The 12,163-nt window shown below is 38.7% G+C and overlaps 1 protein-coding gene across 1 annotated transcript in view; it reads right to left on the reverse strand.

Moving 5' to 3' along the window:
* LOC109567080 (ATP-binding cassette sub-family C member 4-like) overlaps positions 1-12,163 on the reverse strand; it is a 113,715-nt gene that overhangs the window by 46,018 nt on the left and 55,534 nt on the right. Inside the window, 1 exon segment of the mRNA XM_019971826.2 lies at positions 8,068-8,214. Within this exon segment, the coding sequence (XP_019827385.2) occupies positions 8,068-8,214 (147 nt within the window).

The following is a 12,163-nucleotide window of genomic DNA, read 5'->3' on the forward strand; positions in this document are numbered from 1 at the left end:
TTTTGTGGTTTATTTGTCTTAGTTATTTTTCTATTTTTCCTTGCATCTGGGAAATCACACGCATCGTTTCCCATTCCCAATTGTTTTATCAAATTTATCATATTAATTTGGATTTTATAGAAGAAAAAGACCAAAAAATCCATAACGTTGCATCAGGTCAGTTAATCAAACAATCAGTTAATGCCAGCTATTTGCTATGCATTTCTTTAAATGCTTTACATGTATTAATTCTCCTTGTTCTCACACACAAAAACGTTGAGAATATTATCTCTACTTAGTAGAGTACTAAGTAATAGTTGAGTACTAGTAATAGTTGAGTACTAGTAATAGTTGAGTACTATTATCTCTACTCTACAGAAAAAGTTGAGGTCAACAGAGGTTAAACTTGACAAAGACCTGTCTCTTGGTGGCTGGAATGGGATTCACATTCAGAAGTTCAGTTCAGTCCAGTCGCTCAGTTATGTCTGACTCTTTGCAACCCCATGAATCGCAGCACGCCAGGCCTCCCTATCCATCACCAACTCCCGAAGTTTACCCAAATTCATGTCCATCGAGTTGGTGATGCCATCCAGCCATCTCATCTTCTGTCGTACACTTCTCCTCCTGCCCCCAATCCTTCCCAGAATCAAGGTGTTTTCCAATGAGTCAACTCTTCACATGAGGTGGCCAAAGTACTGGAGTTTCAACTTCAACATCAGTCCTTCCAATGAAAACCCAGGACTAATCTCCTTTAGGATGGACTTGTTGGATTTCCTTGCAGTCCAAGGGAGTCTCAAAGTCTTCTTCAACACCACAGTTCAAAAGCATGAATTCTTTGGTGCTCAGCTTTTTTCACAGTCCAACTCTCACATCCATACGTGATCACTGTAAAAACTATACCTTATGTTGGCAAAGTAATGTCTCTGTTTTTTAATATGCTATCTAGGTTGCTCATAAGTTTCCTTCCAAGGAGTAAGCGTTTTTTACTTTCATGGCTGCAATTACCATCTGCAGTAATTTTGGAGCCCCCCAAAATAAAGTCTGACACTGTTTCCACTGTTTCCCCATCTATTTGCCATGAAGTGATGGGACCAGATGCCATGATCTTAGTTTTCTGAATGTTGAGCTTTAAGTCAACCTTTTCACTCTCCTCTTTCACTTTCATAGAGACTCTTTTGTTCTTCTTCACTTTCTGCCAGAAGGGTGGTGTCATCTGCATATCTGAGGTTATTGATATTTCTCCCAGCAATCTTGATTCCAGCTTGGGCTTCTTCCAGACCAGCGTCTCTCATGATGTACTCTGCATATAAGTTGAATAAGCAGGGTGACAATATACAGCCTTGACTTACTCCTTTTCCTATTTGGAACCAGTCCATTGTTCCATGTCCAGTTCTAACTGTTGCTTCCTGACCTGCATATAGGTTTCTCAAGAGACAGGTAAGGTGGTCTGGTATTCCCATCTCTTTCAGAATTTTCCAGTTTATGGTAATCCACACAGTCAAAGGCTTTGGCACAGTCAATAAAACAGAACTAGATGATTTTCTCGAACTCTCTTGCTTTTTCGATGATCCAGCAGATGTTGGCCATTTGATCTCTGGTTCCGCTGCCTTTTCTAAAACCAGTTTGAACATCTGGAAGTTTACAGTTCACGTACTGCTGAAGCCTGGCTTGGAGAATTTTGAGCATTACTTTACTAGCGTGTGAGATGAGTGCAATTGTGTGGCAGTTGAGCATTCTTTGGCATTGCCTTTCTTTGGGATTGGAATGAAAACTGACCTTTTCTAGTCCTGTGGCCACTGCTGAGTTTTCCAAATTTTCTGGCGTATTGAGTGCAGCACTTTCACAGCATCATCTTTTAAGATTTGAAATAGCTCAACTGGAATTCCATCACCTCCACTAGCTTTGCTCATAGTGATGCTTTCTAAGGCCCACTTGACTTCATATTCCAGGATGTCTGGCTCTAGGTGAGTGATCACACCATCATGATTATCTGGGTTGTGAAGATCTTTTTTGTATAGTTCTTCTGTGTATTCTTGCCACTTTTCTTAATATCTTCTGCTTCTGTTGGGTCCATACCATTGCTGTCCTTTATTGAGCCCATTTTTGCATGAAATGTTCCCTTGGTATCTCTAATTTTCTTGAAGAGATCTCTAGTCTTTCCCATTCTGTTGTTTTCCTCTATTTCTTTGCACTGATCACTGAGGAAGGCTTTCTTATCTCTCCTTTATATTCTTTGGAACTCTGCATTCAAATGGGAATATCTTTCCTTTTCTCCTTTGCTTTTCACTTTTCTTCTTTCCACTTTTCTTCTTTTCACAGCTGTTTGTAAGGCCTACTCAGACAGCCATTTTCCTTTTTTGCATTTCTTTTCTATTGGGATGGTCTTGATCCTTATCTCCTGTACAATGTCACGAACCTCAGTCCATAGTTCATCAGGCACTCTATCAGATCTAGTCCCTTAAATCTATTTCTCACTTCCACTGTATAATCATAAGGGATTTGATTTAGGTCATACCTGAATGGTCTAGTGGTTTTCCCTACTTTCTTCAATTTAAGTCTGAATTTGGCAATAAGGAGTTCATGTTCTGTGCCACAGTCAGCTCCCGGTCTTGTTTTTGCTAACTGGATAGAGCTTCTCCATCTTTGGTTGCAAAGAATATAATCAATCTGATTTCGGTGTTGACCATCTGATGATATCCATGTGTAGAGTCTTCTCTTTTGTTGTTGGAAGACGATGTTTGCTATGACCAGTGAGTTCTTTTGGCAAAACTTGGATGTGGGATAGCTCCTCTTGGCCGTGCCCCTGACCTCAGACGTGGGGTAACTCCTCTTGGCTGCAGCCCCTGACCTCCCACATTCAGAAGAGCTGACTCCAAAGTCTGTTTTCTTTACCAAGGGTAATATGGATCCCACATGACATATTGGTTCAAAACCACTATTGAAAAATAACGAAAAACCATTCAATTTAGTCTGGGTAAAGTCTAGAGTCATTTTAATTTGCTGGTTAATTTTCAAACTTTAAATTTCACAACTCTTTAATAGAATCTAATAATATGGATCTTATTCCAGTGTGACAGTCTAATTCAAAAGGAGCCTTTCTCTCTCTCTCTCTCTGAATCAGTGATACCACTGATACCACTCTGAATCAGTGCTGCTTAAGATAACTGTGCTTCTGTCAAAAGGATCTTGACTGTGCCAGTGAAGTGACTGGCACAGCTATTACAAAGCTTTGTCCTAGCAGAACTGAGACACTGGAACATCTCTGCCTTCATCCCAACTCCATGTCTATTAATAGATTTTAAATGTATACTGATGACAATCAAAGTTTCCTCTCTTATCTGACATCAAATTTTAAAAAATGGACATAACAATTAAGGGAAGAGAAAAGATGAGGTATGTTTTAAAAAATACTCAATATTTATCCACAATTTATAAGGTACTCATTTTAGCACCTAAGACTTCAAACCTTAATCTCATCTAGAAAGCAGTCATTGGATACAGCAAGAACCAAGAGAAGACATACCTGAAAACCAGGCCAATTAAGCATGAAACTCCTACAGTTGCTTTGTGAAGGGAGATGGGAGTGGTTAGAAAATTTGGCACCAAAAGGAATTCAACCTCCTTCAGTTTTTAGAATTTCTCATTGTAGGAGTGAAATCTACTCACCTGGTCTAAAACATTGGTCAATTTGTTAATAAAACTAGCTGATCTTGTAAGATAAACCACTAATTGTCTAGGTTACACTGGTGCTGCCTTTTATACCTTTTGTTAATCTGGCTATTTGTGTCACAAGTGTTTACTTAATCTTAAATCAAGGAAAAAACAGTTTTCTAGTAACACTGATGACTCATCATTTTGAAATAGGTATTTATTTTCCTTCCATTCACAGGGCTATGTCAAGATTAACATTTAAAAATCAGCATTCCTCCCTTTTACCTTTTAAGGGCCTATAGTTTATAAAGTAAAACAATTAGGTATCAAATATTTGATCCTCCTAAGATTCATCTTCAATGCACATTAAATCCCAGGGAAATGTATTAACTGTTTGGCAGTTTTGTCTCCTTTATTGACAGACAGCAGAAATTTGGTAACAGAAAACTGACAGAAAACAGAACTTGGAAGCTTGACCGACAGTCAACAGAAATTTATGGTTCCATGAAACAGCTTCCAGTGAACTAATATATGTGGTTTTCTCTTCATGACATCATATACCAGAAACAAAGTCCATCCTAAATTATGTATTACAAACTCTACTTTTGAAAATACGATAGGAAAGAGTTCAATTTAATCTACCACTAAGTGAGTAGATAATTGATTGACCCAAACCTTTTGGGCAAACTAGGCTTATCTTTGTGATACTTATTTGAGTTTGAATTTTCTTAAAGGAATGAAGTCCTGCTACTAGATATAGGAGGGGGAAGCAAGATAAACATTAGTGTGCTGGCTGCTCTAAGATCAGTGAACTTGAAGATTTAAACTTGGTCCCAAATTCTTGAATAATAAATGAACTAGTGTCTAGAGAAGCCTATAGGTCTTGAACATGAAGAACCTGGCTAACTGTGGTCATGAGACCTCAGAGGCTGAAATAATAGAAATTCAGTTCCTTTTAATGCTCCCAACTTTACAAGTGTAGTTTTCACATTAACAGGCAAAGTGGAGCAACTTCACAGCCATAATAGCATGGGGCTCCTCCAGTCACTTCCTTGTTCTAACTTCCTAATAAGATGTGATCTGTGTGGGCCACTGCATTTTACCATCCTGTGCTCCTCACAGTGCCTGGGCAAACAACATGCACTGAAAAATTTACACAAGACGCTGCCCTCAACATTCTTATTTAATCCTCACAACAGTCTTGTGAAACAGGAAGAGCAGCATCTCCACTTCACAGGAGATGAAGTTCCCAGACACCATGTCATCATTGTCACTAAGGCTCATTAGGCACCGACCATGTGCTAAGCACTGTGAATGTATTAACTAACTTGGCACAGTTATAAAAAATCTGACTGCCAATGCAGGAGATGCAAGAGACACGGGTTTGATTCCTGGGTCAAGAAGATGCCTTGGAGTCAGAAATGGCAACCCACTCCAGTATTCTTGCCTAGAAAATTCCATGGACAGAGGAGCCTGGTGGGCTATAGTCCATGGGGTCACAAAGAGTTACACACGACCAAATGACTGAGCACAACAACAATACCCACAACATTAAGATCAGTCAGTTTCATTCTTTTACAAGTGGTTGACCAGATTTCCCAGCACTACTTGTTAAAGAGATTGTCTTTAATCCATTGTATATTCTTGCCTCCTTTGTCAAAGATAAGGTGTCCATATGTGCGTGGATTTATCTCTGGAAGAACTAAATAGACATTTCTCCAAAGAAGACATACAGATGGCTAACAAACACATGAAAAGATGCTCAACATCACTCATTCTCAGAGAAATGCAAATCAAAACCACTATGAGGTACCATTTCACACCAGTCAGAATGGCTGCGATCCAAAAGTCTACAAATAATAAATGCTGGAGAGGGTGTGGAGAAAAGGGAACCCTCTTACACTGTTGGTGGGAATGCAAACTAGTACAGCCACTATGGAGAACAGTGTGGAGATTCCTTAAAAAACTGGAAATAGAACTGCCTTATGATCCAGCAATCCCACTGCTGGGCATTCACACTGAGGAAACCAGAAGGGAAAGAGACACATGTACCCCAATGTTCATCGCAGCACTCTTTATAATAGCCAAGACATGGAAGCAACCTAGATGTCCATCAGCAGATGAATGGATAAGAAAGCTGTGGTACATATACACAATGGAGTATTACTCAGCCATTAAAAAGAATACATTTGAGTCAGTTCTAATGAGGTGGATGAAACTGGAGCCTATTATACAGAGTGAAGTAAGCCAGAAGGAAAAACATAAATACAGTATACTAACGCATATATATGGAATTTAGAAAGATGGTAACAATAACCCAGTGTACGAGACAGCAAAAGAGACACTGATGTATAGAACAGTCTTATGGACTCTGTGGGAGAGGGAGAGGGTGGGAAGTTTTGGGAGAATGGCAATGAAACATGTAAAATATCATGTAGGAAATGAGTTGCCAGTCCAGGTTCGATGCACGATGCTGGATGCTTGGGGCTGGTGCACTGGGACGGCCCAGAGGGATGGTATGGGGAGGGAGGAGGGAGGAGGGTTCGGGATGGGGAACACATGTATACCTGTGGCGGATTCATTTTGATATTTGGCAAAACTAATACAATAATGTAAAGTTTAAAAATAAAATAAAATTAGGAAAAAAAATAAGATCAGTCAGGTGTGAATAGAATCCTCATTTTTACAGGTAAGAAAACCAAGAAATAGAGAATTTAAGTAACAAACACATACGTATTAACATAATTATAAATTGCTATTACTCTTAGTAACTAGCACCAGTACTGAACCCAGGCAGTTGGCTCGAGAGTCCATACTTTTAAATCAAGGCAGACAAATCCTACCTTGAGATCTGCCTGCCCAATAGTGTCCACCTGCTTTGGCCTACAGTCCTGTGGCTAGTTGATGACTAGGTCAAGGCTACTTCTGTCTGACCTCCAGCCCACCTCCCTTAACAGGTCCTGTCAATTATTACTTGCATAAGCAAAGCCACCCTGGGCCTCACAAAAAATCTAACCAATTAGATAAAGTGGGCATGTACACTGATGAACTAACTCCTCAAAGAAACCCAGTATAGAGGCTACCTTCCAAAACAGGATAGGTGAAAGACACAGGGTGGAGACATCAACCACTGGGAAACCTCCAGGGACACTCATATTGAGAAACTTACTACTGAACATCCACCTGCTACGTACCACAAAGCCTCTTCTTACATGTCAGCAAAAGTCCACTATAGAGTTAATTTCATTGAAGAGGATATTTACATTTCATCAATCTTCTAATTAATTTATCATTGCCATTTTAGGTAAACCTCAAAGTGTCCACACATGCCAGAAGCTCTGTGATTCCAGAAATGGATGGGAAATGAAAGAAAGAAATGCGCAGCCTGTCTCATGGAGAGAGATTCCTTGTAAGAAGGTCCTTCCTAAAGAATAACTTAGCTTGTGGGCTGTGCTTAGTCTCTCAGTCGTGTCTGACTCTTTGTGACCCCATGGACTGCAGCCCACTAGGCTCCTGTGTCCATGTGGATTCTCTAGGCAAGAATACTGAACTGTGTTGCCATGCCCTCCTCCAGGGGATCTTCCCAACTCAGGGATCAAACCTAAGTCTCCCACATTGTAGGTAGATTGATTCTTTATCATCTGAGCCACCAGGGAAGCTTAACACCACATAACACAGCCAACATTTTTTTAATTTCTTTTTTAATTAGAGGAAAATTGCTTCACAATGTTGTATTGGTTTCTGCCGTACAACAATGTGAGTTAGCCATAATTATACATATACCCCCTTCCTCTGGAGCCTCCCTCCCCCCTCCCCATTGCACCCCTCTAGGTTATCACAAAGTGTCAGGCTGGGCTCCTTGTGTTTTATATCAACTTCCCACCAGCTGTCTATTTTACACATGATAGTGTTTGTACGTCTGTGCTACTCTCCTTCCCCTGCTGTGCCCGGAAGTCCATTCTCTACATCTGAGTCTCCACTCCTTCCTGCAAATAGGTTCATCAGTACCATTTTTGTAGAGTCCATGTATATGCATTAATATACAATATTTGTTTTAATCTTTCTTACTTCACTCTGTATAACGGCTATAGGTTCATCCACCTCACTACCACTAACTCGAGTAGTCAGCAACACTGAAATACACTTCCATCAAATATAAGGTGTTTTGTATGCCAGGCAACAAATGGGTTCCTAAATCATTCTGCAAAGGGAATATTTATTTTTCCACAAACACAAATTGGAATAAAAGCTTATATGCTTCTATATTCATTTTCTCTGGTAGGAGTAAAAACATCAGCTTTTTATAGAAAATGGATCAACACAGGACAGTGATTTTCTTTCAAGTATCTCCTCCATTTTCAAACATAAGCTATAATAAGGCACAAAATGGGTTTGTTAACAACCATTTTTACTGAGAAAACTTGGTGTCTGACTTACCTATTGAGTTTCTATCGAAGAACACTACCAGAGATCTCAAAATGGACTCTACCATTTTGTTGTGCAAAATTTGTGAAGAACGAACAAGGATGTAGAATAAAACCAGAGATCTCGTGATGCCGAAAAGGATGGTAAATACATTTAAACCTGAAATAAAGAAACATCACTCAGCACAAGATCTCTGCTTTTTCTTCAATGATCCTAAAGCAGAGCAAACACTTTATAAGTGCATTATATATTTTATTCTATAATTTATGTATAAGTTCATATATAATATATAAATTTATACATATAATAGATTCTATAAGAGTTTAATACAATCACAAATACATTTATAAAGAATATAAAAATCACTGTTTCTCATTAAATAGAAACCACATGGGGAAAACAGCAGGTGTAAGCTACAACTTCAGGCTTTCCTAATTCAAGTACAAGTTCTAATAAAACTGAGAAGAAAGAAAATGATAAAATGCAGTCATCTTTTTCTCTCTGAATATCAAATCTTACTAATTACAACATGTCTCACAATTTAAAAGTGAGGTATGTTTTGGTACCAAACAAAAGTTGGCTTTAAGGCCATAAATAGTAGACTGAATAATGCAGAAAATGAATATGTGATGTGAAAGATTGATCACGGGAAATCACCCAATCAGAACAGCAGACAGAAACACAAATGTAAAAAAAAAAAAAAGCAATATGAGACCTATTTGATAATATAAAGCATGCCAATCTAGGCATAATAGAAATTCCTGAAGGAGAATAAAGAGGAAAAAAAGGATTAAAATGTATTTGAAGAAACTATGGCAGAAAACTTTCCAAATATAAAGAAGGAAACAGATATTTTAGTACAGAAGCAGAGGGTCCCAAGTGAGATAAGCCTGAACAGACCTAAACAAAGACATATACAATTAAAATGGCAGAAGTTAAAGAGAAGATTCAAAGGCAGCAAGAGAAAAACAAAAGTTAATTACAAAGGAATCCCACCCCCATCCCCAGCCCACCCTGGGCCAAGGCTATTAGTTGTTGTTTCTACAGAAAAGTTGCAGGCAAGAAGGGAATGGCAAGATATATTCAAGGTCCTAAAAGGGAAAAAAATCTGCAACCTAACATACTCTATCCAGCAAGATGAGCACTTAAAAGGAGAGATAAAAGTTCTCAGACAAGCAAACAGCAAAACAATACCAAACTGTCCTAAAGGATATACGAAAAGTGAAAATGAAAGTCGCTCAGTCTTGTCCTTTGTGACCCTGTGGACTACAGTCCATGGAATTCTCCAGGCCAGAATACTGGAGTGGGTAGCCTATCCCTTCTCCAGTGAATCTTCCCAACTCAGGAATCAAACCCAGGTCTCCTGCATTGCAGGCAGATTCTTTATCAACTGAGTTATCAGGGAAGACCGCCCCCACCCCCACCCACACACACCATATACTATAAGGTCTTCTCTAAACAGAAAAGAAGCAAGATTCCATGGGAAAGAGAATATCACAGTTGGACAGAAAATCACTTAAATAAGCCAATACATAGATTAAACATTTTTTTCTGTGAAATCGATGATAACCACAATGAACAGCAAAAGGGTAAACATTAAGATGTATAAGAGGCACATCAAAATCATAAAATGGGATATGAGAGTAAGAAAATGCAGATATTCTTTCAGAATGTGTTTAAGCCTATATGTTGTTAAGTCATGTTGCTAAGTCATGTTTGACTCTTGTGAGCCTATGGATTACAGCCCACCAGGCTCCTGTATCCATGGATCTTTCCAGGCAAGAATACTGGAGTAGGTTGCCATTTCCTTCTCCAGGGGATCTTTCCCAACCCTAGAAGCCTTGTCTCCTGCATTGGCAGATGGATTCTTTACCACTGAGTCACCAGAGAAGCCCTAAGCTTATATGACTACCAGTTTAAAGCAAGCAGATATAGGAAGAAGTTAACATAATTGAAAAAGAGGGTAACCATAAATCAAAAACATACAATAGATTCCAAAGCCAAAAAGAAGAGAGCAGAAGCATAACACAAAAGAAAATCATCAAAACTAGAAAAGAAAAAATAAAAGATAAGGAACAAAGAAGAAATAAAAATCAATGAGAAAACAAAGTTGAAGATGGTGATAAATATATACATATCAAAAATTACCTTAAATGTCAAAGAACTAAACACACAAAATACACAAAGTGGCATACTGAATAAAAATAATAAGAGCATACAATATACAATATGCTGCTTATAAGAGACCTGCATCAGGGCAAAGGACACACATAGATTGAAAGTGAGGGGACAGAAATAGATATTTCATGAAATAACAAGAAAGTGGAGGCAACAATACTCATATCAGACAAAATAGACTTTAAAACAAAGATTATACTGGAAAATATAGAAGGACACTAGATAATGATGAAAAGATCAATATAGGAAGATAGTACACTTGTCAACATATATGCAACTAATATAGGAGCATCCAAATACATGGAACACATACTGATAGACATAAAGGGAGAAATTGATGAGGATGCAATAATAGTAGGAGCCTTGAACACCCCACTCACAACAGAGATCTTAAATGAAACCATAGAAAAATCAGACTTACTAGATATTTATAGGACATTATATCCCAATAAACCCTAACATACTCATTCTTTTCAAGTGCAGATGGACCATTCTCTAGGATGGACCCATACGATAGCACAAAACAAGCCTCAACAAATTTAAGAGGACAGGAATTATTTCAAGTATCTTTTCTGACCACAATTGCATAAAACTAGAAATCAACCACAGAAAAATAAGGAAAGAAAGATTACATGGAAACTAAACAACATGCTGGATTTTCCAGGTGATGCAGTGATAAAGAATCCGCCTACTGATGCAAGAAATGTGGGTTCAATCCTTGGGTCAGGAAAATATCCTGGAGTAGGAAATAGCAACCCACTCCCACTCCAGTGTTCTTGCCTGGAAAAGCCCATGGACGGAGGAGCCTGATAGGCTGCAGTCCATGGGGTCGCTAAGAGTCAGACACGACTGAACGACTTCACTTTCATTTTTCACTTTCACGCATTGGAGAAGCAAATGGCAACCCACTCCAGTGTTCTTGCCTGGAGAATCCCAGGGACAGGGGAGCCTAGTGGGCTGCCATCTATGGGGTTGCACAGAGTCGGACACGACTGAAGCAACTTAGCAGCCAGTATTCTTGTCTGGAAAATCTCATGGACTGAGTAGCCTGGTGGGCTATAGTCCATGTGGTCATGAAGAGTCGACACAGCTGAGCAATTGAGTGCACACACACACAAAAACATGCTACTAAGGGAAAAAAAAAATGGATCAATGATTAAATCAAGGAGGACATTTAAAAATACAAATGACAATGAAAACAGCCATACAAAATCTATAGAGTGCAGCAAAAGCAGTTCTTAAAGGGAAGTTCATAGTAAAGTAGGTCTTCTTCAAGAAACAAGAAAAACCTCAAATAAACAACCTAACCTACCACCTAAAAGAATTAGAAAAAGAAGAACAAAACCTAAAATCAGCAAAACGATGGACATAATAAATATCAGAGAGGAAATAAATATTTAAAAAATAGAAAAAAATCAATAAAACCAAAAGCTGGTTCTCTGAAAGGGTAAACAAAATTGACAAGCCTCTGGTTAGTCTTACCAAGAATAAAAGGAGAGAACCCAAATAAACAAAATAATAAATGAAAGAGGATAAGTAACAACTGATTCTACAGATACATAAATAAACCATGAACTGTATTTACTAACAAACTGGACAACCTATGAGAAATGGACAAGTTTCTAGACACATGTTGCTGCTGCTACTGCTGCAAAGTTGCTTCAGTCATGTCCGACTCTGTGTGACCCCATAGATGGCAGCCCACCAGGCTCCTCTGTGTGTGGGATTCTCCAGGCAAGAATACTGGAGTGGGTTGCCATTTCCTTCTCCATTCTACAGCACACCAAAACTGAACCAAGAAGACATAGAAAATTAGAACAGACTGATCACTAAAATGAAATAGAATCTGTAATTGAAAAAAAAAATCCCTACACACAAAAGTCCAGGATCACATGGCTTCACAGGTGAACTTTACCCAACAACAAAGGAA

This window comes from Bos indicus, chromosome 12, assembly GCF_029378745.1.
Source record: "Bos indicus isolate NIAB-ARS_2022 breed Sahiwal x Tharparkar chromosome 12, NIAB-ARS_B.indTharparkar_mat_pri_1.0, whole genome shotgun sequence".
Lineage (NCBI taxonomy): Eukaryota > Metazoa > Chordata > Mammalia > Artiodactyla > Bovidae > Bos > Bos indicus.